The sequence below is a fragment of the Oncorhynchus gorbuscha genome, unplaced genomic scaffold, assembly GCF_021184085.1.
Source record: "Oncorhynchus gorbuscha isolate QuinsamMale2020 ecotype Even-year unplaced genomic scaffold, OgorEven_v1.0 Un_scaffold_564, whole genome shotgun sequence".
NCBI classification, from domain to species: domain Eukaryota; kingdom Metazoa; phylum Chordata; class Actinopteri; order Salmoniformes; family Salmonidae; genus Oncorhynchus; species Oncorhynchus gorbuscha.
This window is the reverse complement of record NW_025745395.1, coordinates 270,001-297,414: the sequence shown is the minus strand read 5'-3', so window position 1 is coordinate 297,414 and position 27,414 is coordinate 270,001. Positions and strand designations below refer to the sequence as shown.

Below are 27,414 nucleotides of genomic sequence, written 5' to 3'. Positions count from 1 at the left end.
ACCCTTTCCACATTGAGAGCATTGGAATGGCTTTTCTCCTGTGTGTGTCCTCTCATGCTCTTTCAGTGTCCCTGACCAGCTGAAACTCTTTTCACAATGGGAACAATGGTATGGCTTTTCCCCTGTGTGTATTCTCTCATGTGATTTCAGGTTTACTAACAGGATAAAACTCTTTCCACACTGAGTGCACTGGAAAGGCTTCTCTCCTGTGTGAATCATCTCGTGCGTTTTCAGGTACCGTAACTGGCTAAAACCCTTTCCACACTGTGAGCATTGGAATGGCTTTTCTCCTGTGTGCATTCTCTCATGCTCTTTCAGTGTCCCTGACCAGCCGAAACTCTTTTCACAATGGGAACAGTGGTACGGCTTTTCCCTGTGTGTATTCTCTCATGAGATTTCAGGTCCCCTGGTCGGGAAAATGTCTTTACACACTGAGAGCATTGGAATGGTTTTTCCCCTGTGTGTATTCTCTTATGAACTTTCAGTTCTGTTGACTCAATAAATCTCTTACCACACTGAGAGCATTGGTAAGGCTTATCTCCTGTGTGTCGTCTCTCGTGCGATTTTAGGTTACATAAATGAGTAAAACTCTTTGCACACTGAGAGCAGTTGTAAGACTTCCTCTCTGCATGTGTTCTCTTGTGGTTTTTAAGATTCCCTAAATGGTTAAAACTCTTTGCACACTGGGAACAGTTGTAAGACTTCCTCTCTGCATGTGTTCTCTTGTGGTTTTTCAGGCTCCATAAACGGGTATAACTCTTTCCACACTGGGAACAGTGGTGTCGTCTCGCTGGTTCAGACGTCTCTGGTTCCTCCGAGTCGGGTCTCTCTTCTGCCAAAGACAAACAGAGTGGTTAAAACAGGGAGACCTGAATGAAATCTCAGCATTCATTTGTCATTTTAGTCATTTATCAGACCCTCTTATCCAGAGAGACTTACAGTCAAGTGCTCTTAGCATGTGATGCATGTGCACCATTGTCTCTTAGCATGTGATGCATGTGCTCCATTGTTCACATGACCCATGTATTTTGCACTGTGTGGCTTTAAGGGAATAGTATGGTCACTATTCAGAGCAACTTGTTCGTGCATCCATCTTAAGGTAGCTAGGTGAGACAACCACAACAGTGATAGTAAATACAGTTTCCCTCAGTTAGTGGATCCATCTTAAGGTAGCTAGGTGAGACAACCACAACAGTGCCATTTTTGAGATCTGGGAAAAAAATTTGATTCTTTTTTGTGTGTAGTTACCCTTTAATTGAAGTGCCACCAGTCTGTCTGTAATGCGTGTGTTGCAATGGGAGTTTTTTCAAACAAAATAGTCACCGGATTGATGCAAATAATCACGATTCTGGCAGGTAGGCTCCTTTATGGTTACCTTCAAATTGTCTTTCAGTCTACCTGAAGACATTAGCATCGCTAACGGGCTACACGAAGTGGTAGACATATAGGACCAACGCGCACCGCACACACAGTGCTCACACACACACAGGGTTCAACATTAAGGTACATTTACCAGGGGCAGACTGAAATTTAACGATGTAATAATAATTTCAGGTGATTTTCATCGTTCATTTGCTGGCTGAGCAAGTAGCCTATACAGGGTTCTTACAGACATTGGCAAATTCAAGGTGTCACTACAGACCCGAGTTCGATCCCAGAACTAACAGAACTCTGCTGGTTGTCCTGGTAACAGATTTTATTTATTTATTTTTATTTTACCTTTATTTAAGCAGGCAAGTCAGTTAAGAACACATTCTTATTTTCAATGACGGCCTGGGAACAGTGGGTTAACTGCCTGTTAACCCACAGAACGACAGATTTGTACCTTGTCAGCTCAGGGGTTTGAACTCACAACCTTCCGGTTACTAGTCCAACGCTCTAACCACTAGGCTACAGCTACCAGAGGGCAGATCTATATTATTTGTTCAAACTAAACTACAGCACTTACTGTGATGAGTTAAATCTGATCCTTTCAAGCACTTCATTGTAATTTTCAAACACCTACATTTTAAGTTTAATTGTTCTCACAGCCTATAAGGATAAAAACTTCCCCAGTAGAATAAAAAATGATATTTTTATAAGCCCACCCAATGGAAGTATGCATTGACATTCACATAATTAACTTCACTAGGATAGGTGGTCCTTCTGTAGCTCAGTTGGTAGAGCATGGCGCTTGTAACGCCAGGGTAGTGGGTTCGATCCCCACGACCACCCATACGTAGAATGTATGCACACATGACTGTAAGTCGCTTTGGATAAAAGCGTCTGCTAAATGGCATATATGATAGGGGGCAGCATTCGGAATTTTGCATTAAAAGCGTAACCCAAAGTAAACTGCCTGCTACTCAGGCCTAGAAGATAGGAGATACATGAATGCACCAATTTGTAAGTCGCTCTGGATAAGAGCGTCTGCTAAATGACTTAAATGTAATTGGTAGATTTGGGTAGAAAACTAAAGTTTCCAAAACGTAAAATAATGTCTGCGAGTATAACAGAATGGATATGGCAGGTGAAAACGAGGAAAATCCAACCAGGAAGTACTATTATTTTGAAAGGCTGTTTTTCCATTGAAAGCCTATCCACCAAACAAAGAGAACAACCAGGAAGTACTATTATTTTGAAAGGCTGTTTTTCCATTGAAAGCCTATCCACCAAACAAAGAGAACAAACAGGAAGTACTATTATTTTGAAAGGCTGTTTTTCCATTGAAAGCCTATCCACCAAACAAAGAGAACAAACAGGAAGTACTATTATTTTGAAAGGCTGTTTTTCCATTGAAAGCCTATCCACCAAACAAAGAGAACAAACAGGAAGTACTATTATTATATCTATATACATTGTGTGCAAAAGGCATGAGGAGGTAGGCAAATAATTACAATTTAGCAGATTAACACTGGAGTGAGAACTGATCAGATGAACATGTGCAGGTAGAGATACTGGTGTGCAAAAGAGCAGAAAAGTAAATAAAATATAAACAGTATGGGGATGAGGTAGGTCAATTGGGTGGGCTATATACCGATGGACTTACAGCTGCAGCGATCGGTTAGCTGCTCAGATAGCAGAACTCTGCCAGGACAAAGCTAACTAAGCATTCCCCTGACTTTCACTTTAGCAGTGATAAATTCATGAACTTCTTTGAGGAAAAGATTATGATTATTAGAAAGTACGGACTCCGCTTTAAACCTGCGTATTCTCCAAACCTCAGTTGTCCTGAGTCTGCACAACTCTGCCAGGACCTAGGATCAAGAGAGACGCTCAATTGTTTTAGTACTATATCTCTTGACACAATGATGAAAATAATCATGGCCTCTAAACCTTCAAGCTGCATACTGGACCCTATTCCAACTAAACTACTGAAAGAGCTGCTTCCTGTGCTTGGCCCTCCTATGTTGAACATAATAAACGGCTCTCTATCCACTGGATGTGTACCAAACTCACTAAAAGTGGCAGTAATAAAGCCTCTCTTGAAAAAGCCAAACCTTGACCCAGAAAATATAAAAACTATCGGCCTATATCGAATCTTCCATTCCTCCCAAAAATGTTAGAGAAGGCTGTTGCGCAGCAACTCACTGCCTTCCTGAAGACAAACAATGTATACAAAATGCTTCAGTCTGGTTTTAGACCCCATCATAGCACTGAGACGGCACTTGTGAAGGTGGAAAATGACATTTTAATGGCATCGGACCGAGGCTCTGCATCTGTCCTCGTGCTCCTAGACCTTAGTGCTGCTTTTGATACCATCGATCACCACATTCTTTTGGAGAGATTGGAAACCCAAATTGGTCTACACGGACATGTTCTGGCCTGGTTTAGATCTTATCTGTCGGAAAGATATCAGTTTGTCTCTGTGAATGGTTTGTCCTCTGACAAATCAACTGTAAATTTTGGTGTTCCTCAAGGTTCCGTTTTAGGACCACTATTGTTTTCACTATATATTTTACCTCTTGGGGATGTTATTCGAAAACATAATGTTAACTTTCACTGCTATGCGGATGACACACAGCTGTACACTTCAATGAAACATGGTGAAGCCCCAAAATTGCCCTCGCTAGAAGCATGTGTTTCAGACATAAGGAAGTGGATGGCTGCAAACTTTCTACTATTAAACTCGGACAAAACAGAGATGCTTGTTCTAGGTCCCAAGAAACAAAGAGATCTTCTGTTGAATCTGACAAATAATCTTAATGGTTGTACAGTCGTCTCAAATAAAACTGTGAAGGACCTCGGCGTTACTCTGGACCCTGATCTCTCTTTTGAAGAACATATCAAGACCATTTCAAGGACAGCTTTTTTCCATCTACGTAACATTGCAAAAAAATCAGAAACTTTCTGTCCAAAAATGATGCAGAAATATTAATCCATGCTTTTGTCACTTCTAGGTTAGACTACTGCAATGCTCTACTTTCCGGCTACCCGGATAAAGCACTAAATAAACTTCAGTTAGTGCTAAATACGGCTGCTAGAATCCTGACTAGAACCAACAAATTTGATCATATTACTCCAGTGCTAGCCTCTCTACACTGGCTTCCTGTCAAAGCAAGGGCTGATTTCAAGGTTTTACTGCTAACCTACAAAGCATTACATGGGCTTGCTCCTACCTATCTCTCTGATTTGGTCCTGCCGTACATACCTACACGTACGCTATGGTCAGAAGACGAGGCCTCCTAATTGTCCCTAGAATTTCTAAGCAAACAGCGGGAGGCAGGGCTTTCTCTCCTATAGAGCTCCATTTTTATGGAACGGTCTGCCTACCCATGTCAGAGACTCAAACTCGGTCTCATCCTTTAAGTCTTTACTGAAGACTCATCTCTTCAGTGGGTCATATGATTGAGTGTAGTCTGGCCCAGGAGTGGGAGGGTGAACGGAAAGGCTCTGGAGCAACGAACCGCCCTTGCCGTCTCTGCCTGGCCGGTTCCCCTCTTTCCACTGGGATTCTCTGCCTCTACCCTGTTACAGGGGCTGAGTCACTGGCTTACTGGGGCTCTCTCATGCTGTCCCTGGAGGGGGTGCGTCACCTGAGTGGGTTGATTCACTGTTGTGGTCATCCTGTCTGGGTTGGCCCCCCTTGGGTTGTGCCGTGGCGGAGATCTTTGTGGGCTATACTCAGCCTTGTCTCAGGATGGTAAGTTGGTGGTTGAAGATATCCCTCTAGTGGTGTGGGGGCTGTGCTTTGGCAAAGTGGGTGGGGTTATATCCTTCCTGTTTGGCCCTGTCCAGGGGTGTCCTCGGATGGGGCCACAGTGTCTCCTGACCCCTCCTGTCTCAGCCTCCAGTATTTATGCTGCAGTAGTTTATGTGTCGGGGGGCTAGGGTCAGTTTGTTATATCTGGAGTACTTCTCCTGTCCTATTCGGTGTCCTGTGTGAATCTAAGTGTGCGTTCTCTAATTCTCTCCTTTCTTTCTCTCTCTCGGAGGACCTGAGCCCTAGGACCATGCCCCAGGACTACCTGACATGATGACTCCTTGCTGTCCCCAGTCCACCTGGCCATGCTGCTGCTCCAGTTTCAACTGACCTGAGCCGTAGGACCATGCCCCAGGACTACCTGACATGATGACTCCTTGCTGTCCCCAGTCCACCTGACTGTGCTGCTGCTCCAGTTTCAACTGTTCTGCCTTATTATTATTCGACCATGCTGGTCATTTATGAACATTTGAACATCTTGGCCATGTTCTGTTATAATCTCCACCCGGCACAGCCAGAAGAGGACTGGCCATCCCACATAGCCTGGTTCCTCTCTCGGTTTCTTCCTAGGTTTTGTCCTTTCTAGGGAGTTTTTCCTAGCCAACGTGCTTCTACACCTGCATTGCTTGCTGTTTGGGGTTTTAGGCTGGGTTTCTGTACAGCACTTTGTGATATCAGCTGATGTATGAAGGGCTATATAAATACATTTGATTTGATTTTGATTTGAGTAGTCAGTCTGTCCATGTGGTAGTAGTCAGTCTGTCCATGTGATAGTAGTCAGTCTGCCCATGTGATAGTAGTCAGTCTGTCCATGTGGTAGTAGTCAGTCTGTCCATGAGGTAGTAGTGATAGTAGTCAGTCTGTCCATGTGATAGTAGTGATAGTAGTCAGTCTGTCCATGTGATAGTAGTGATAGTAGTCAGTCTGTCCATGTGGTAGTAGTCAGTCTGTCCATGTGGTAGTAGTCAGTCTGTCCATGTGGTAGTAGTCAGTCTGTCCATGTGGTAGTAGTCTGTCCATGTGGTAGTAGTGGTAGTAGTCAGTCTGTCCATGTGGTAGTAGTGGTAGTAGTCAGTCTGTCCATGTGGTAGTAGTGGTAGTAGTCAGTCTGTCCATGTGGTAGTAGTCAGTCTGTCCATGTGGTAGTAGTCAGTATGTCCATGTGGTAGTAGTCAGTATGTCCATGTGGTAGTAGTCAGTCTGTCCATGTGATAGTAGTCAGTCTGTCCATGTGGTAGTAGTCAGTCTGTCCATGTGGTAGTAGTGGTAGTAGTCAGTCTGTCCATGTGGTAGTAGTGGTAGTAGTCAGTCTGTCCATGTGGTAGTAGTCAGTCTGTCCATGTGGTAGTAGTCAGTCTGTCCATGTGGTAGTGGTGGTAGTAGTCAGTCTGTCCATGTGGTAGTAGTCAGTCTGTCCATGTGGTAGTAGTCAGTCTGTCCATGTGGTAGTAGTCAGTCTGTCCATGTGGTAGTAGTCAGTCTGTCCATGTGGTAGTAGTGGTAGTAGTCAGTCTGTCCATGTGGTAGTAGTGGTAGTAGTCAGTCTGTCCATGTGGTAGTGGTGGTAGTAGTCAGTCTGTCCATGTGGTAGTGGTGGTAGTAGTCAGTCTGTCCATGTGGTAGTAGTGGTAGTAGTCAGTCTGTCCATGTGGTAGTGGTGGTAGTAGTCAGTCTGTCCATGTGGTAGTAGTGGTAGTAGTCAGTCTGTCCATGTGGTAGTGGTGGTAGTAGTCAGTCTGTCCATGTGGTAGTAGTCAGTCTGTCCATGTGGTAGTAGTCAGTCTGTCCATGTGGTAGTAGTGGTAGTAGTCAGTCTGTCCATGTGGTAGTAGTGGTAGTAGTCAGTCTGTCCATGTGGTAGTGGTGGTAGTAGTCAGTCTGTCCATGTGGTAGTGGTGGTAGTAGTCAGTCTGTCCATGTGGTAGTAGTCAGTCTGTCCATGTGGTAGTAGTGGTAGTAGTCAGTCTGTCCATGTGGTAGTAGTCAGTCTGTCCATGTGGTAGTAGTGGTAGTAGTCAGTCTGTCCATGTGGTAGTAGTCAGTCTGACCATGTGGTAGTAGTCAGTCTGTCCATGTGGTAGTAGTGGTAGTAGTCAGTCTGTCCATGTGGTAGTAGTCAGTCTGTCCATGTGGTAGTAGTCAGTCAGTCTGTCCATGTGGTAGTAGTCAGTCTGTCCAGTAGTGGTAGTAGTCAGTCTGTCCATGTGTAGGTCAGTCTGTCCATGTGGTGGTAGTAGTCAGTCTGTCCATGTGGTAGTAGTGGTAGTAGTCAGTCTGTCCATGTGGTAGTAGTGGTAGTAGTCAGTCTGTCCATGTGGTAGTAGTCAGTCTGTCCATGTGGTAGTAGTCAGTCTGTCCATGTGGTAGTAGTCAGTCTGTCCATGTGGTAGTAGTGATAGTAGTCAGTCTGTCCATGTGATAGTAGTCAGTCTGTCCATGTGGTAGTAGTGGTAGTAGTAAGTCTGTCCATGTGGTAGTAGTCAGTCTGTCCATGTGGTAGTAGTCAGTCTGTCCATGTGGTAGTAGTCAGTCTGTCCATGTGGTAGTAGTCAGTCTGTCCATGTGGTAGTAGTCAGTCTGTCCATGTGGTAGTAGTCAGTCTGTCCATGTGGTAGTAGTGATAGTAGTCAGTCTGTCCATGTGGTAGTAGTCAGTCTGTCCATGTGGTAGTAGTCAGTCTGTCCATGTGGTAGTAGTGGTAGTAGTCAGTCTGTCCATGTGGTAGTAGTCAGTCTGTCCATGTGGTAGTAGTGATAGTAGTCAGTCTGTCCATGTGGTAGTAGTCAGTCTGTCCATGTGGTAGTAGTCAGTCTGTCCATGTGGTAGTAGTCAGTCTGTCCATGTGGTAGTAGTGGTAGTAGTCAATCTGTCCATGTGGTAGTAGTCAGTCTGTCCATGTGGTAGTAGTCAGTCTGTCCATGTGGTAGTAGTCAGTCTGTTCATGTGGTAGTAGTGGTAGTAGTCAGTCTGTCCATGTGGTAGTAGTGGTAGTAGTCAGTCTGTCCATGTGGTAGTAGTGGTAGTAGTCAGTCTATCCATGTGGTAGTAGTCAGTCTGTCCATGTGGTAGTAGTCAGTCTGTTCATGTGGTAGTAGTCAGTCTGTCCATGTGGTAGTAGTGGTAGTAGTCAGTCTGTCCATGTGGTAGTGGTGGTAGTAGTCAGTCTGTCCATGTGGTAGTGGTGGTAGTAGTCAGTCTGTCCATGTGGTAGTAGTGGTAGTAGTCAGTCTGTCCATGTGGTAGTAGTGGTAGTAGTCAGTCTGTCCATGTGGTAGTGGTGGTAGTAGTCAGTCTGTCCATGTGGTAGTAGTCAGTCTGTCCATGTGGTAGTAGTCAGTCTGTCCATGTGGTAGTAGTCAGTCTGTCCATGTGGTAGTAGTCAGTCTGTCCATGTGGTAGTGGTGGTAGTAGTCAGTCTGTCCATGTGGTAGTAGTCAGTCTGTCCATGTGGTAGTAGTCAGTCTGTCCATGTGGTAGTAGTCAGTCTGTCCATGTGGTAGTAGTGGTAGTAGTCAGTCTGTCCATGTGGTAGTAGTCAGTCTGTCCATGTGGTAGTAGTGGTATGTGGTAGGTCTGTCCATGTCAGTCTGTCCATGTGGTAGTGGTAGTAGTCAGTCTGTCCATGTGGTAGTAGTCAGTCTGTCCATGTGGTAGTAGTCAGTATGTCCATGTGGTAGTAGTCAGTCTGTCCATGTGGGTAGTAGTCAGTCTGACCATGTGGTAGTAGTCAGTCTGTCCATGTGGTAGTAGTGGTAGTAGTCAGTCTGTCCATGTGGTAGTAGTCAGTCTGTCCATGTGGTAGTAGTCAGTCAGTCTGTCCATGTGGTAGTAGTGGTAGTAGTCAGTCTGTCCATGTGGTAGTAGTGGTAGTAGTCAGTCTGTCCATGTGGTAGTAGTGGTAGTAGTCAGTCTGTCCATGTGGTAGTAGTCAGTCTGTCCATGTGGTAGTAGTGATAGTAGTCAGTCTGTCCATGTGATAGTAGTCAGTCTGTCCATGTGGTAGTAGTGGTAGTAGTCAGTCTGTCCATGTGGTAGTAGTCAGTCTGTCCATGTGGTAGTAGTCAGTCTGTCCATGTGTAGTAGTAGTGATAGTAGTCAGTCTGTCCATGTGGTAGTAGTCAGTCTGTCCATGTGGTAGTAGTCAGTCTGTCCATGTGGTAGTAGTCAGTCTGTCCATGTGGTAGTAGTCAGTCTGTCCATGTGGTAGTAGTGGTAGTAGTCAGTCTGTCCATGTGGTAGTAGTCAGTCTGTCCATGTGGTAGTAGTGGTAGTAGTCAGTCTGTCCATGTGGTAGTAGTCAGTCTGTCCATGTGGTAGTAGTGGTAGTAGTCAGTCTGTCCATGTGGTAGTAGTCAGTCTGTCCATGTGGTAGTAGTCAGTCTGTCCAGTAGTCAGTCTGTCCAGTAGTAGTGGTAGTAGTCAGTCTGTCCATGTGTAGTAGTCAGTCTGTCCATGTGGTAGTCAGTCTGTCCATGTGGTAGTAGTCTAGTCAGTCTGTCATGTCCATGTGGTAGTAGTCAGTCTGTCCATGTGGTAGTAGTGGTAGTCAGTCTGTCCATGTGGTAGTAGTCAGTCTGTCCATGTGGTAGTAGTCAGTCTGTCCATGTGGTAGTAGTGGTAGTAGTCAATCTGTCCATGTGGTAGTCGTAGTCAGTCTGTCCATGTGGTAGTAGTCAGTCTGTCCATGTGGTAGTAGTCAGTCTGTTCATGTGGTAGTAGTGGTAGTAGTCAGTCTATCCATGTGGTAGTAGTCAGTCTGTCCATGTGGTAGTAGTCAGTCTGTCCATGTGGTAGTAGTGGTAGTAGTCAGTCTATCCATGTGGTAGTAGTCAGTCTGTCCATGTGGTAGTAGTCAGTCTGTTCATGTGGTAGTAGTCAGTCTGTCCATGTGGTAGTAGTCAGTCTGTCCATGTGGTAGTAGTCAGTCTGTCCATGTGGTAGTAGTGATAGTAGTCAGTCTATCCATGTGGTAGTAGTGGTAGTAGTCAGTCTATCCATGTGGTAGTAGTCAGTCTGTCCATGTGGTAGTAGTCAGTCTGTCCATGTGGTAGTAGTGGTAGTAGTCAGTCTATCCATGTGGTAGTAGTCAGTCTGTCCATGTGGTAGTAGTGGTAGTAGTCAGTCTGTCCATGTGGTAGTAGTCAGTCTGTCCATGTGGTAGTAGTGGTAGTAGTCAGTCTGTCCATGTGGTAGTAGTCTGTCCATGTGGTAGTAGTCAGTCTGTCCATGTGGTAGTAGTGGTAGTAGTCAGTCTGTCCATGTGGTAGTAGTCAGTCTGTCCATGTGTAGTAGTCAGTCCATGTGGTAGTAGTCAGTCTGTCCATGTGGTAGTAGTCAGTCTGTCCATGTGGTAGTAGTCTGTCCATGTGGTAGTAGTCAGTCTGTCCATGTGGTAGTAGTCAGTCTGTCCATGTGGTAGTAGTCAGTCTGTCCATGTGGTAGTAGTCAGTCTGTCCATGTGGTAGTAGTGATAGTAGTCAGTCTGTCCATGTGGTAGTAGTCAGTCTGTCCATGTGGTAGTAGTCAGTCTGTCCATGTGGTAGTAGTGGTAGTAGTCAGTCTGTCCATGTGGTAGTAGTCAGTCTGTCCATGTGGTAGTAGTGATAGTAGTCAGTCTGTCCATGTGGTAGTCAGTCTGTCCATGTGGTAGTAGTCAGTCTGTCCATGTGGTAGTAGTCAGTCTGTCCATGTGGTAGTAGTGGTAGTAGTCAGTCTGTCCATGTGGTAGTAGTCAGTCTGTCCATGTGGTAGTAGTGGTAGTAGTCAGTCTGTCCATGTGGTAGTAGTGGTAGTAGTCAGTCTGTCCATGTGGTAGTAGTCAGTCTGTCCATGTGGTAGTAGTCAGTCTGTCCATGTGGTAGTAGTCAGTCTGTCCATGTGGTAGTAGTCAGTCTGTCCATGTGGTAGTAGTCAGTCTGTCCATGTGGTAGTAGTAGTAGTCTGTCCATGTGGTAGTAGTCAGTCTGTCCATGTGGTAGTAGTCAGTCTGTCCATGTGGTAGTAGTCAGTCTGTCCATGTGGTAGTAGTGGTAGTAGTCAGTCTGTCCATGTGGTAGTAGTCAGTCTGTCCATGTGGTAGTAGTCAGTCTGTCCATGTGGTAGTAGTCAGTCTGTCCATGTGGTAGTAGTGATAGTAGTCAGTCTGTCCATGTGGTAGTAGTCAGTCTGTCCATGTGGTAGTAGTCAGTCTGTCCATGTGGTAGTAGTCAGTCTGTCCATGTGGTAGTAGTGGTAGTAGTCAGTCTGTCCATGTGGTAGTAGTCAGTCTGTCCATGTGGTAGTAGTGGTAGTAGTCAGTCTGTCCATGTGGTAGTAGTCAGTCTGTCCATGTGGTAGTAGTGGTAGTAGTCAGTCTGTCCATGTGGTAGTAGTCAGTCTGTCCATGTGGTAGTAGTGATAGTAGTCAGTCTGTCCATGTGGTAGTAGTCAGTCTGTCCATGTGGTAGTAGTCAGTCTGTCCATGTGGTAGTAGTCAGTCTGTCCATGTGGTAGTAGTCAGTCTGTCCATGTGGTAGTAGTGATAGTAGTCAGTCTATCCATGTGGTAGTAGTCAGTCTGTCCATGTGGTAGTAGTCAGTCTGTCCATGTGGTAGTAGTCAGTCTGTCCATGTGGTAGTAGTGATAGTAGTCAGTCTGTCCATGTGGTAGTAGTCAGTCTGTCCATGTGGTAGTAGTGGTAGTAGTCAGTCTGTCCATGTGGTAGTAGTGATAGTAGTCAGTCTGTCCATGTGGTAGTAGTCAGTCTGTCCATGTGGTAGTAGTCAGTCTGTCCATGTGGTAGTAGTCAGTCTGTCCATAGTGTCTGTAGTAGTCAGTCTGTCCATAGTAGTAGTCTGTCCATGTGGTAGTAGTCAGTCTGTCCATGTGGTAGTAGTCAGTCTGTCCATGTGGTAGTAGTCAGTCTGTCCATGTGGTAGTAGTCAGTCTGTCATGTGGTAGTAGTCAGTCTGTTCATGTGGTAGTAGTCAGTCTGTCCATGTGGTAGTAGTCAGTCTGTCCATGTGGTAGTAGTCAGTCTGTCCATGTGGTAGTAGTCAGTCTGTCCATGTGGTAGTAGTCAGTCTGTCCATGTGGTAGTAGTCAGTCTGTCCATGTGGTAGTAGTCAGTCTGTCCATGTGGTAGTAGTCAGTCTGTCCATGTGGTAGTAGTCAGTCTGTCCATGTGGTAGTAGTCAGTCTGTCCATGTGGTAGTAGTGGTAGTAGTCAGTCTGTCCATGTGGTAGTAGTTAGTCTGTCCATGTGGTAGTAGTGGTAGTAGTCAGTCTGTCCATGTGGTAGTAGTCAGTCTGTCCATGTGGTAGTAGTGATAGTAGTCAGTCTGTCCATGTGGTAGTAGTCAGTCTGTCCATGTGGTAGTAGTGGTAGTAGTCAGTCTGTCCATGTGGTAGTAGTCAGTCTGTCCATGTGGTAGTAGTGATAGTAGTCAGTCTGTCCATGTGGTAGTAGTGATAGTAGTCAGTCTGTCCATGTGGTAGTAGTCAGTCTGTCCATGTGGTAGTAGTGATAGTAGTCAGTCTGTCCATGTGGTAGTAGTCAGTCTGTCCATGTGGTAGTAGTGGTAGTAGTCAGTCTGTCCATGTGGTAGTAGTCAGTCTGTCCATGTGGTAGTAGTCAGTCTGTCCATGTGGTAGTAGTCAGTCTGTCCATGTGGTAGTAGTCAGTCTGTCCATGTGGTAGTAGTCAGTCTGTCCATGTGGTAGTAGTCAGTCTGTCCACGTGGTAGTAGTCAGTCTGTCCATGTGGTAGTAGTCAGTCTGTCCATGTGGTAGTAGTCAGTCTGTCCATGTGGTAGTAGTCAGTCTGTCCATGTGGTAGTAGTCAGTCTGTCCATGTGGTAGTAGTCAGTCTGTCCATGTGGTAGTAGTCAGTCTGTCCATGTGGTAGTAGTGGTAGTAGTCAGTCTGTCCATGTGGTAGTAGTTAGTCTGTCCATGTGGTAGTAGTGGTAGTAGTCAGTCTGTCCATGTGGTAGTAGTGGTAGTAGTCAGTCTGTCCATGTGGTAGTAGTCAGTCTGTCCATGTGATAGTAGTCATAGAAATGTTGAAGACTTATTTAGTGGGTCGGATACGAGGCTTCTAACGGTTACAGAATACAAAAAATAAATTTGCGTCGCGGAAACCATGACGCACTACCAGATGAGCTAAAATACATTTTGTCCCGCTCAGAGCCGAGGAGCCCCTGAGGAGAACGAGCGGGGTGCCAGCTAAACAACCGGTCCCTCAACGTCAGCCAAACAAAGGAGCTGCCACCTGAGTGGCACAGCGGTCTATAGCACTGCATCACAGTGCTTAAGGTGTCACTACAGACCTGGGTTCGATCCCAGAATGAACAGAACTCTGCTGGTTGTCCTGGTAACAGATACCAGTGGGCAGATCTATTGTATTTGTTCAAACTAAACTACAGCACTTACTTTGATGAGTCAAATCTGATCCTTTCTTCTCTTCTCCTCCTTTCACAGTTCCACTCAGCCCCGTTGTTTTCCTGCAGTCCACCAGCAGCACAGACAACCTCTTCATACCCAGCAGTAAGGTGCTACCAGGAGAGGCACGACACATGGACCCCGGGAGGGTGGAAGGGCAACCGTTGTCCTAGTAACCATAAAGAGGGGACACAGACACATATCATTATGGATGCTGATGCCACTGTTGACATAAAATGCTTTACAGAAACCCAGCCCAGACCCAGAGAGAGAAAGCTGTATGCTAGACCAGACCAAGCTGTATGCTAGACCAGACCAAGCTGTATGCTAGACCAGACCAAGCTGTATGCTAGACCAGACCAAGCTGTACCATCTGGTGTTCTGATCTGGAGAGACTCTTCACTGCCTCGTCAGCATCAGGATGTTGTTGAGGCTCCCCAGAAGATCCACGATAGTCATGTCTCTCTCCTGTTTGAATGAGAACATCAAACAGATGGTAAACATATGATCTTCTATTGCAATCATAGAGTCTTACAAGAGGCATTAATATATCTAAACAGGGCCCAAATGTCCACTTTCATCATCATTTTATAAAATATTGTTTATGATGTAATTGTAAAAGGGTCGTTCAGCGAAATGAGTGCATTTTGTGTCCCTTTGAAACTTGAAGTAGAAATCACCTATAGAGTTTTAAAGGTGTGTTATTGGATGAAGTGCAGTCTAATAGAACACATGGAGAACTCCAGAAATGTTTACATTTAAAAGTCCCCCAAAGTATATGTATCAATGGCAGATTGCCCCTTAAACATGTCCTACAGTACTGAACAACATATTCAAGTGTAGAACTTCAGTAGAATGCTCCTTTCAAACCACACATTAGTTCAACAATTGCATAGTTTGTGCCCCTGTTTTTAAGACAGTACTCACTGGTGGTAATCTGATCTTCTGTCTCTTCCTCTTTCACTCCCAAAACGTCTTCCTCCTCTTCCTCTTTTACTCCAAGAGGTTCTTTCTCTTCTTTCACTACATTTTCTTCTTTTAATGTTATGGCATCTTCCTCCTTTTTGATTAAGAAACCTATCTCCTCTTCGTCTTTTACTCCAAAAGGTTCTTTTTCTTCTTTCACTGTAATATCCACATCTTCTTCTTCTAATGTGACAGTCTCTTCTTCCTTTTTTATTCTTAAAGCTTCTTCCTCTTCTTCTTTTACGATGATGTTCAGCCCTAGAGCTTCTTTCGCTTTCTCCATATTTCTTAGTGAGCTCATGGTCGGGATGTTAGCTAGCTAGCTAGCATTAGCTATTATCCTAGTGCAGTAACGTTCTCAATTTAACAAATTGGCGCATTTAATTTAACAAGCAAATAACTTCTATAAATCTTCTTAAATAACACTGACATTAATACACACAAGAATAGTCTAAAGTGTTCGGTTTTATGTTCGCCAGGAAACCACCGCGTTGGTTGAGTCAGTAGCTTTTTGTCGCTGTTGAAGAAGCCTCCAGTTCCGTCCACTAGATTATACGTCACGCAAGAAGCATCACCTGAAAGACGCACGTCGCCATCTGCTGACTGGAGTGGGTAACGCAGATTGGAAAAATCTCCACGACATCCGTTTATTCTGGCAAACCATGTCATAAGAAGTCATTTAAAAACAATCAGACGCTATGTTCTTTCTTACTTCTTACAGCCAATTCTCCCCTCCAGGGCTGACCTGCCCATTAGACAGGATAAGGAGACAGATTGCCGATTGTAGCATATTCCCGAGCTAAATCGACCAAGACGCATCTGCCCAAAAAACAATGAAACATTATCTCACCCAGTGGTATATGGGCCATTGAAGTGAGCAGCCAAATGAAGCAGTGGCAGATGGGTTCTCCCTGTGTAGAGAACATGCCTCTTTGCCCTACTAGTCTCTAAAGTGCCCTTTTGGGTGGTGCTATAATTGGTATACATTTTCTGGATGTAGTTGTAGAGGCTAAGTGAAAGTGAAGAAAATACAACAAAATATAGCTCTCTCTCTCTCTTTTGTCTTCATTTTTAAAGAAATGTATTTGTTAAAAACTGTTCAACTATTGTATTTTTCTCTCTTTTAGTCAACTACTCACCACATGTTATGCACTGCAGTGCTAGCTAGCTGTAGCTTATGCTTTCAGTACTAGATACATTCTCTGATCCTTTCATTGGTTGGACATCATGTCAGTTCATGCTGCAAGAGCTCTGATGGGTTGGAGGATGTCCTCCGGAAGTTGTCATAATAACCGTGTAAGTCTATGGAAGGGCTTGAGAACCATGAGCCTCCTGGGTTTTTTATTGAAGTCAGTGTACCCAGAGAAAGACGGAAACTAGCTGTCCTGCGGCTACACCACGGCGCCACCCTACAGAGTGCTGTTGAGGCTACTGTAGACCATCATTGCAAAACAGAGTGTTTTCATCAATTATTTGGTGACATGAATATATATTTAGTGTATTTTTTTTAATCTAAAAAGGATAACTTTAATGTTAAACATGTTGTTGTTTTTTAAAATGAATTTCACTATCCTCCCCATTTCCTCTGAGAGCCTCCACTTTTCATCCTAGGCCTGACTTACAGTCATGTGTGCATACATTCTACGTATGGGTGGTGCTAGCTGGATTCAATACCCACTACCCTGGCATTACAACTGCCATGCTCTCATTCATGGAACTGAGCAGGGTAGCATAGTTTAGCGTTGTAGTTTTTTAAATCAAAAAAGGATAACTTTAATGTTAAACATGTTGTTGTTTTTAAAATGAATTTCACTGAGGATCTCTACCTCCCTATTTCTCCTCTGAGGTTAGCCTCCACTGATACATCCACTATGTTATCCTACCCAGGCCTATGTTATCTTACCATCACTATGTTATCACAGACCATATCTCTGCCAGTCATATTGCAGACTGTTATCTCACATTATTTAAAGTGTTATCTCTACCAGTCCACTAGTTATCTCTACCAGTCCACTATGTTATCTCTACCCAGTCCACTATGTTATCTCTACCAGAATAATTTATCTGTCCACTATTCAATACCAGTCCACTAGAAGTCATTTAGCTTTCCTGTTATTCATGGGGCCACTAGGGTAGCCTAGTGGTTATGTTACGTTGTCCACTATTATCTCTACCAGTCCACTATGTTAAATCCACTATGTTAAAAATCCACTATGTTATCTCTACCAGTCCACTATGTTATCTCTACCAGTCCACTATGTTATCTCTACCAGTCCACTATGTTATCTCTACCAGTCCACTATGTTATCTCTACCAGTCCACTATGTTATCTCTACCAGTCCACTATGTTATCTCTACCAGTCCACTATGTTATCTCTACCAGTCCACTATGTTATCTCTACCAGTCCACTATGTTATCTCTACCAGTCCACTATGTTATCTCTACCAGTCCACTATGTTATCTCTACCAGTCCACTATGTTATCTCTACCAGTCCACTATGTTATCTCTACCAGTCCACTATGTTATCTCTACCAGTCCACTATGTTATCTCTACCAGTCCACTATGTTATCTCTACCAGTCCACTATGTTATCTCTACCAGTCCACTATGTTATCTCTACCAGTCCACTATGTTATCTCTACCAGTCCACTATGTTATCTCTACCAGTCCACTATGTTATCTCTACCAGTCCACTATGTTATCTCTACCAGTCCACTATGTTATCTCTACCAGTCCACTATGTTATCTCTACCAGTCCACTATGTTATCTCTACCAGTCCACTATGTTATCTCTACCAGTCCACTATGTTATCTCTACCAGTCCACTATGTTATCTCTACCAGTCCACTATGTTATCTCTACCAGTCCACTATGTTATCTCTACCAGTCCACTATGTTATCTCTACCAGTCCACTATGTTATCTCTACCAGTCCACTATGTTATCTCTACCAGTCCACTATGTTATCTCTACCAGTCCACTATGTTATCTCTACCAGTCCACTATGTTATCTCTACCCAGTCCACTATGTTATCTCTACCAGTCCACTATGTTATCTCTACCAGTCCACTATGTTATCTCTACCCAGTCCACTATGTTATCTCTACCCAGTCTACTATGTTATCTCTACCCAGTCCACTATGTTATCTCTACCAGTCCACTATGTTATCTCTACCAGTCCACTATGTTATCTCTACCAGTCCACTATGTTATCTCTACCAGTCCACTATGTTATCTCTACCCAGTCCACTATGTTATCTCTACCAGTCCACTCTCACTCTCCGGAGTGAGAGATTAATTCATGCTCTTTCGGTTGATGAAACCATTAACATTTCATTCCACAGTGGGAACAGTAGAGGCTGCCCGCGAGTGTCGCTGAAAGAAGAAGGAATATGTAAAATGTCTCCTTTGCTCGTGCACTTTCATGTTCCATAAATTCTTAAAACTCTTTTCACATTGAGAACAGTGGAAAGGCTTCTCTACAGAGTGTGTTAGCTCATGTCTTTTCAGGTGTCCTGATAAAAAAAAGGTATTTCCACACTGAGAGCAGCGGTAAGGCTTCTCTCCTGTGTGTGTCCTCTCGTGTTTATTTCAGGTCCCTCGGTCGGGCAAAACTTTTTTCACACTGGGGGCAGTGGTAAGGTTTCACTCCAGAGTGTATTCTTTTATGTTCTTTAAGGTATTTTGATGAGGGAAAAGTCTTTACACACTTAGAACAATGGTAAGGTTTCTCTGCTGTGTGTGTTCGCCTAGATTACAATTGGTGCAGTCAGAAAGTGATTGAAATCACATGGAACGACCCAAATCCTACAGTACAGAACAAGTGTAGAACTTCAGTAGAATGACCCCCTTGACAACCACATTTTGGTTCAACAACTGCAGAGAGAGTTTGTGCTCCTGTTTTTAAGATAATACTCACTGGTGTGAATCAGATCGTCAGTCTCCTGCTCCTCTCCCTCCTCCTCAACTTTCACTCCCAAAACGTCTTCCTTCTCTTTAATTGAGATGGCCTCCTCTCCTTTCACCATTACATCCTTCTCTTCTTCTTTCAATGTGATAGCCTCCTCTTCCTCCTTTATTATTCTGAAAGCTTCTTCCTCTCCAAAAACTGAAACCTCTTCATCATCCTCCTCTTCTTCCTCTTTCGCGACAACGTTCAGCCCCAGAGCTTCTTTCTCCGTCCAGCAGACCTCCTCTTCTTTAGCAGGGGGGGAGTAGTTTAGTGAGCTCATGGTTGGGGATGCTAGTTAGCATTAGCGATTAGCCTAGAGTTAAACTAACATAACAAGCCAGGTAGCAGACAACGTAAATTGAGTAATTAGTAACTATGACGACAGTGTGTTGAAAACACTTAATAAGCACAACGTTGGTATAAAGAGCTTTAACGTTACGGTTTAATGTTTGCTAGCAACCTACCGAGGTGGTGGAAAAAGTAGTCATCGTTGTTGTTGTTGTTGAAAAAAAAAGAGTTCCGTCCAGTAGATTATACGTCACGCAAGATGCGTCATCTGAAAGACTCACGTCGCCATCTGCTGACTGGAGCGGGAGTGAACCAGGCTGTTCAACAAAATAAAAATATTCACTACACTATATCATATTCATTTCTAAATAAACTGATGTTTTCTCTTACAGATTACAAATACTACTTTCCAATAATACCTCTTACACAGATGTAAAAGCGTAACATGAATATGTACATGAATATTAAATACTGTCATAAACACAGGTAATGTGTTATTCACACACTGTATTACAAATTATTACTATTGATACATAATATCAAAAAGTGGGTTACCAACAGAAAACACTGGCATCACATCGCAAATAGCACTGGATTTTATATAGTGTGAGCACACACACACACACACACACACACACACACACACACACACACACACACACACACACACACACACACACACACACACACACACACACACACACACACACACACACACACACACACACACACACACACACACACACACACACACACACAGAGGAAAGACACAGAGACAGATTGACAAGAAACTGTTTAATAACCAAAAGGATTGTGATGACATCATCAGTCTACACCTAACGCTGTGTGACATTCAGTCTTCGTCTCACTCTCTCTCTTTCTCTCTCCCTCACATGTCCCTCTCTCTCTCTTTCGCTCTCTCTCCCCCTCTCTATCGCTCTCTCTCTTTTTCTCCCTCTCTCCCTCACATGTCCTCTCTCTCTCTCTCTCTCTCTCTCACATGTCTCTCTCTCTCTCTCTCTCTCTCTCTCTCTCTCTCTCTCTCTCTCTCTCTCTCTCTCTCCCTCTCTCTCTCTCTCTCTCTCTCTCTCTGTCTCCTCTCTCTCTCTCTCTCTCTCTCTCTCTCTCTCTCTCTCTCTCTCTCACATGTCCCCCTCTCTCTCTCTCTCTCTCTCTCTCTCTCTCTCTCTCATCTCTCCCCTCTCTCTCTCTCTCTCTCTCTCTCTCTCTCTCTCTCTCTCTCTCTCTCTCTCTCTCTCATGTCTCTCTCTCTCTCTTTCTCTCTTCTCTCTCCCCCTCTCTATCGCTCTCTCTCTTTTCTCTCTCCCTCTCTCCCTCACATGTCCCCTCTCTCTCTCTCTCTCTCTCTCTCTATCCCCTCTCTATCTCTCTCTCTCTCTCTATCTCCCTCACATGTCCCCCTCTCCTCTCTCTATCTCTCTCTCCCTCGCATGTCCCCTCTCTCTCTCTCTCCCCCTCTCACTCTGGTGCTGACGGAGAGACAGAGAGAGAGATGGATATTAACAGGTATTCGTAGTGCACTACTTTAGACCAGAGCCCTGAGGGTAGTGCACTACTTTAGACCAGAGCCCTGAGGGTAGTGCACTACTTTAGACCAGAGCCCTGAGGGTAGTGCACTACTTTAGACCAGAGCCCTGAGGGTAGTGCACTACTTTAGACCAAAGTCCTGAGGGTAGTGCACTACTTTAGACCAGAGCCCTGAGGGTAGTGCACTACTTTAGACCAAAGTCCTGAGGGTAGTGCACTACTTTAGACCAGAGCCCTGAGGGTAGTGCTGCCCTTTATATAAATATATAGATTTCTATTTAACTAGGCAAGTCAGTTAAGAACAAATTCTTATTTACAATGACGGCCTACCAAACACGGACAACACTGCGCCAATTCTGCACCGCCCTGTGGGACTCCCAATCACAGCCTGGATTTGACACCTCTAGCACTACGATGCAGTGTCTTGAGACCGCTGCGCCACTCGGGAACAGGGAGCCATGTCAGACGCACGTGACGCTACCACAGTAAAACGTTCCTTCTGTACAAAAGCCATTCTAGAAACGGACAACACACACACACGTCTGGGGGCAGTAGACAGGGAGAGGTTGTTTCCAGGGCAACAACACATTATGTCTGGGGGCAGTAGACAGGGAGAGGTTGTTTCCAGGGCAACAACACTATGTCTGGGGGCAGTAGAGCCAGGGAGAGGTTGTTTCCAGGGCAACAACACATTATGTCTGGGGGCAGTAGACAGGAGAGGTTGTTTCCAGGGCAACAACACATTATGTCTGGGGGCAGTAGACAGGGAGAGGTTGTTTCCAGGGCAACAACACATTATATCTGGGGGCAGTAGACAGGGAGAGGTTGTTTCCAGGGCAACAACACATTATATCTGGGGGCAGTAGACAGGGAGAGGTTGTTTCCAGGGCAACAACACATTATATCTGGGGGCAGTAGACAGGGAGAGGTTGTTTCCAGGGCAACAACACATTATGTCTGGGGCAGTAGACAGGGAGAGGTTGTTTCCAGGGCAACAACACATTATGTCTGGGGGCAGTAGAGGAGTGGACGACTATACCTCACCCTATTCCCTATGCAACCCTACGAGGCTCTGGTCTAAAGTAGTGCACTTTATAGGGAACAGGGGGCATTTTAGGACGAAAAACATGGTTCAGATGCCAAACTAAACAAACTAAACTAGCTAATGGTCTCCTTGACAACCAGACAGACAGGCTCGTACTGGAGATGATTTAAATGCTTACAACATTCTCCTCCCTCAAGTCCAAAGCTGAGATGATTATCAAGTCAATTGAATTTGCTTCTTCTTCTTCTTGTGTTTTTGTTTTAAAAGCTGTTTCAGCAGCTTCAGTGTGAAACGGTGTGAACCTGAAAACCGTCCCCTTGGATTCTGGGCCTCTAACTGTGACATCACTGTTCCCTTCTGTGACATCACTGTTCCCTTCTGTGACATCACTGTTCCATTCTGTAACTCCACATTTCACTGTTCCAGCTGTGACCTCACTGTTCCCTAGCTGTGACCTCACTGTTCCCTAGCTGTGACATCACTGTTCCCTAGCTGTGACATCACTGTTCCCTAGCTGTGACATCACTGTTCCCTAGCTGTGACATCACTGTTCCCTTCTGTGACATCACTGTTCCATTCTGTAACTCCACATTTCACTGTTCCCTAGCTGTGACCTCACTGTGACCTGTTCCCTAGCTGTGACCTCACTGTTCCCTAGCTGTGACATCACTGTTCCCTACTGCTGTGTGACATGACACTGTTCCCTAGCTGTGACCTCACTGTTCCCTAGCTGTGACATCACTGTTCCCTAGCTGTGACATCACTGTTCCCTAGCTGTAACATCACTGTTCCCTAGCTGTGACCTCACTGTTCCCTAACTGTGACATCACTGTTCCCTAGCTGTGACATCACTGTTCCCTAGCTGTGACATCACTGTTCCCTAGCTGTGATCTCACTGTTCCCTAGCTGTGACCTCACTGTTCCATTCTGTGACATCACTGTTCCATTCTGTGACATCACTGTTCCATTCTGTGACATCACTGTTCCATTCTGTGACATCATTGTTCCACTCTGTGACATCACTGTTCCATTCTGTGACATCACTGTTCCATTCTGTGACATCACTGTTCCATTCTGTGACATCACTGTTCCATTCTGTGACATCACTGTTCCACTCTGTGACATCACTGTTCCACTCTGTGACATCACTGTTTCATTCTGTGACATCACTGTTCCATTCTGTGACATCACTGTTTCATTCTGTGACATCACTGTTTTATTCTGTGACAGTGCAGAACTACTGTGTGTGTACACAGTGACATCACAATAGTAAATCTATGATTTGGAAACACACATTGACACGGTGAAGTGACTGGAGCATGAACTAAGAGGACAGAAAGGAAGAAGAGTCCACTAAGAAGCATACACCAACAGTCTTTCCTGTTCAGTGGGGCGGAGAAGGGAAAGAGGGAGGGGTGTAGGTGTGGGCATACTGTTTTTTCTTAGTTCTACATCTCCCCCATCCTCCTCCTCCTCCCATCCTCCTCTCCCTCCATCCTCCTCTCCCTCCATCCTCCTCTCCTCCATCCTCCCTCTCCCTCCATCCTCCTCTTCCTCCATCCTTCTCTCCTCCATCCTCTTGCTCCATCCTTCTCTTCCTCCATCCTTCTCTCCCTCCATCCTCCTCTTCCTCCATCCTCCTCTTCCCCCATCCTCCTCTCTCCCATCCTCCTCTCATTCTATCCTCCTCTTCCTCCCATCCTCCTCTCCTCTCCCCCCTTCCTCCCATCCTCCTCTTCCACCCTTCTCCCTCCATCCCTCGGTCCTACCACAGTAGTGGGCTCCAAACCTCCTCCGCTCCGCCCTCTGTGTGTGTGTGAGCGCGCATGTGTGTGTGTGTGTGTGTGTGCGCATGTGTGCACGAGTCACACAAAAGACGAGAACCCCGTGACGGGCGTGCGTGAGCCTGGTGGATTGGTATTGGGGTTGGCGTGCGTGTGTGTGTGGGAGTGTGTGTGGGAGTGTGTGTGTGTGCGCGGGCAGCCCAGTGGGTGTGTATGCTCCCCCTGTGCTGTGCTGTGTGACCACGGTCTGGTAGTAGGGCTCTGCCCCGTCAGTGCTGGAACACTCCTCGTAGCCGGACGCCAGACTTAACCCCTTCAGGCCTTTAGGTTGTCTCTTCCAGCTGTTATAGTAGGTGGGATCTGACATGTAGTGATTAACAAAGGAATGTTTAGGATGATGATCATCCTCACAGTCACTGTCTGTTACCTACAGAGAGACAGACAGAGAGACAGACACAAAGAGACAGAGAGAAACAGAGACAGAAAGACAGAGACAGAGAGAGAGACAGAGACAGAGAGAGAGACAGACACAAAGAGACAGAAAGACAGAGACAGAAAGACAGAGACAGAGAGACAGACAGAGACAGAGAGAGAGAGACAGAGAGAGAGAGAGAGAGAGAGAGAGAGAGAGAGAGAGAGAGAGAGAGAGAGAGTGAAATATAGAGGATTAGTTGGGGAGTGTGCATGTGTGTGTGTCCTTGCCTGAGTGTGTGTGTCTGCTGTGAGTGTACCTCAGACTCTGATATATCAGTAGGTTTCTCTGTGAGTGTACCTCAGACTCTGATATATCAGTAGGTTTCTCTGTGAGTGTGGTGCTCTCTGATATATCAGTAGGTTTCTCTGTGAGTGTGGTGCTCTCTGATATATCAGCAGGTTTCTCTGTGAGTGTGGTGCTCTCTGATATATCAGTAGGTTTCTCTGTGAGTGTACCTCAGACTCTGATATATCAGTAGGTTTCTCTGTGAGTGTGGTGCTCTCTGATATATCAGTAGGTTTCTCTGTGAGTGTGGTGCTCTCTGATATATCAGTAGGTTTCTCTGTGAGTGTGGTGCTCTCTGATATATCAGCAGGTTTCTCTGTGAGTGTACCTCAGACTCTGATATATCCAGGTTTCTCTGTGAGTGTGGTGCTCTCTGATATATCAGTAGGTTTCTCTGTGAGTGTGGTGCTCTCTGATATATCAGTAGGTTTCTCTGTGAGTGTGGTGCTCTCTGATATATCAGCAGGTTTCTCTGTGAGTGTGGTGCTCTCTGATATATCAGCAGGTTTCTCTGTGAGTGTGGTGCTCTCTGATATATCAGTAGGTTTCTCTGTGAGTGTGGTGCTCTCTGATATATCAGCAGGTTTCTCTGTGAGTGTGGTGCTCTCTGATATATCAGTAGGTTTCTCTGTGAGCGTACCTCATACTCTGATATATCAGTAGGTTTCTCTGTGAGTGTGGTGCTCAGACTCTGATATATCAGTAGGTTTCTCTGTGAGTGTGGTGCTCTCTGATATATCAGCAGGTTTCTCTGTGAGTGTGGTGCTCTCTGATATATCAGTAGGTTTCTCTGTGAGTGTGGTGCTCTCTGATATATCAGTAGGTTTCTCTGTGAGTGTGGTGCTCTCTGATATATCAGTAGGTTTCTCTGTGAGTGTGGTGCTCTCTGATATATCAGCAGGTTTCTCTGTGAGTGTGGTGCTCTCTGATATATCAGCAGGTTTCTCTGTGAGTGTGGTGCTCTCTGATATATCAGCAGGTTTCTCTGTGAGTGTGGTGATCTCTGATATATGTTTCTCTGTGAGTGTGGTGCTCTCTGATATATCAGCAGGTTTCTCTGTGAGTGTGGTGCTCTCTGATATATCAGCAGGTTTCTCTGTGAGTGTGGTGCTCTCTGATATATCAGTAGGTTTCTCTGTGAGTGTGGTGCTCTCTGATATATCAGCAGGTTTCTCCTGAGTGTACCTCAGACTCTGAGATATCCAGGTTTCTCTGTGAGTGTGGTGCTCTCTGATATATCAGTAGGTTTCTCTGTGAGTGTACCTCAGACTCTGATATATCAGCAGGTTTCTCTGTGAGTGTACCTCAGACTCTGAGATATCAGTAGGTTTCTCTGTGAGTGTGGTGCTCTCTGATATATCCAGGTTTCTCTGTGAGTGTACCTCTCTCTGATATATCAGTAGGTTTCTCTGTGAGTGTGGTGCTCTCTGATATATCAGTAGGTTTCTCTGTGAGTGTGGTGCTCTCTGATATATCAGCAGGTTTCTCTGTGAGTGTGGTGCTCTCTGATATATCAGTAGGTTTCTCTGTGAGTGTGGTGCTCTCTGATACATCAGTAGGTTTCTCTGTGAGTGTGGTGCTCTCTGATATATCAGTAGGTTTCTCTGTGAGTGTGGTGCTCTCTGATATATCAGTAGGTTTCTCTGTGAGTGTGGTGCTCTCTGATATATCAGTAGGTTTCTCTGTGAGTGTGGTGCTCTCTGATATATCAGTAGGTTTCTCTGTGAGTGTGGTGCTCTCTGATATATCAGCAGGTTTCTCTGTGAGTGTGGTGCTCTCTGATATATCAGTAGGTTTCTCTGTGAGTGTGGTGCTCTCTGATATATCAGCAGGATTCTCTGTGAGTGTGGTGCTCTCTGATATATCAGTAGGTTTCTCTGTGAGTGTGGTGCTCTCTGATATATCAGTAGGTTTCTCTGTGAGTGTGGTGCTCTCTGATATATCAGTAGGTTTCTCTGTGAGTGTGGTGCTCTCTGATATATCAGCAGGTTTCTCTGTGAGCCTTACCCAGACTCTGATATATCAGCAGGTTTCTCTGTGAGTGTATCCTCCTCTGATATATCAGTAGGTTTCTCTGTGAGTGTGGTGCTCTCTGATATATCCTAGGACATCGTTCCTCATACTCTGATATATCAGTAGGTTTCTCTGTGAGCGTACCTCATACTCTGATATATCAGTAGGTTTCTCTGTGAGTGTGGTGCTTCTGATATATCAGTAGGTTTCTCTGTGAGTGACCTCAGACTCTGATATATCAGTAGGTTTCTCTGTGAGTGTGGTGCTCTCTGATATATCAGTAGGTTTCTCTGTGAGTGTACCCCAGACTCTGATATATCAGTAGGTTTCTCTGTGAGTGTGGTGCTCTCTGATATATCAGCAGGTTTCTCTGAGTGTGGTGCTCTCTGATATATCAGTAGGTTTCTCTGTGAGTGTGGTGCTCTCTGATATATCAGTAGGTTTCTCTGTGAGTGTGGTGCTCTCTGATATATCAGCAGGTTTCTCTGTGAGTGTGGTGCTCTCTGATATATCAGTAGGTTTCTCTGTGAGTGTGGTGCTCTCTGATATATCAGTAGGTTTCTCTGTGAGTGTGGTGCTCTCTGATAGATCAGTAGGTTTCTCTGTGAGTGACCTCATACTCTGATATATCAGTAGGTTTCTCTGGATGTCCTCCTGACTCTGATCCTCCAGGTTTCTCTGTGAGTGTGGTGCTCTCTGATATATCAGTAGGTTTCTCAGAGTGACAGACTCTGATATATCAGTAGGTTTCTCTGTGAGTGTGGTGCTCTCTGATATATCAGTAGGTTTCTCTGTGAGTGTGGTGCTCTCTGATATATCAGCAGGTTTCTCTGTGAGTGTGGTGCTCTCTGATATATCAGTAGGTTTCTCTGTGAGTGTGGTGCTCTCTGATATATCAGTAGGTTTCTCTGTGAGTGTGGTGCTCTCTGATATATCAGCAGGTTTCTCTGTGAGTGTGGTGCTCTCTGATATATCAGCAGGTTTCTCTGTGAGTGTACCTCAGACTCTGATATATCAGTAGGTTTCTCTGTGAGTGTGGTGCTCTCTGATATATCAGTAGGTTTCTCTGTGAGTGTGGTGCTCTCTGATATATCAGTAGGTTCTCTGTGAGTGTGGTGCTCTCTGAGATGTCAGCAGGTTTCTCTGTGAGTGTGGTGCTCTCTGATATATCAGCAGGTTTCTCTGTGAGTGTGGTGCTCTCTGATATATCAGCAGGTTTCTCTGTGAGTGTGGTGCTCTCTGATATATCAGTAGGTTTCTCTGTGAGTGTGGTGCTCTCTGATATATCAGCAGGTTTCTCTTGAGTGTGGTGCTCTCTGATAGATCAGTAGGTTTCTCTGTGAGTGTGGTGCTCTCTGATATATCAGTAGGTTTCTCTGTGAGTGTGGTGCTCTCTGATATATCAGTAGGTTTCTCTGTGAGTGTACCTCAGACTCTGATATATCAGTAGGTTTC

The 27,414-nt window shown here is 45.0% G+C and overlaps 2 protein-coding genes across 2 annotated transcripts in view; both read right to left on the bottom strand.

Moving 5' to 3' along the window:
• Positions 1 to 307: 307 nt before the first annotated feature.
• On the bottom strand, positions 308 to 14,022 carry LOC124018704 (gastrula zinc finger protein XlCGF42.1-like). Its single transcript, XM_046334057.1, has 3 exons — positions 13,973 to 14,022; positions 13,594 to 13,771; positions 308 to 832 (listed from the first exon to the last, which is right to left on the bottom strand). The coding sequence occupies exons 1-3, from the start codon at positions 13,973 to 13,975 to the stop codon at positions 315 to 317; spliced, it is 699 nt and encodes a 232-aa protein (XP_046190013.1). The 5' UTR covers positions 13,976 to 14,022; the 3' UTR covers positions 308 to 314.
• An 8,272-nt stretch (positions 14,023 to 22,294) lies between these two features.
• Positions 22,295 to 27,414, bottom strand: part of LOC124018705 (protein sidekick-1-like) — a gene marked incomplete at its 5' end in the record, with an annotated part of 213,631 nt that continues 208,511 nt past the window's right edge. Inside the window, 2 exons of the mRNA XM_046334058.1 lie at positions 22,295 to 22,539; positions 23,082 to 23,613. Coding sequence (XP_046190014.1) covers positions 22,295 to 22,539; positions 23,082 to 23,613 — 777 coding nt within the window. The remainder of the gene's footprint in view (positions 22,540 to 23,081; positions 23,614 to 27,414) is intronic.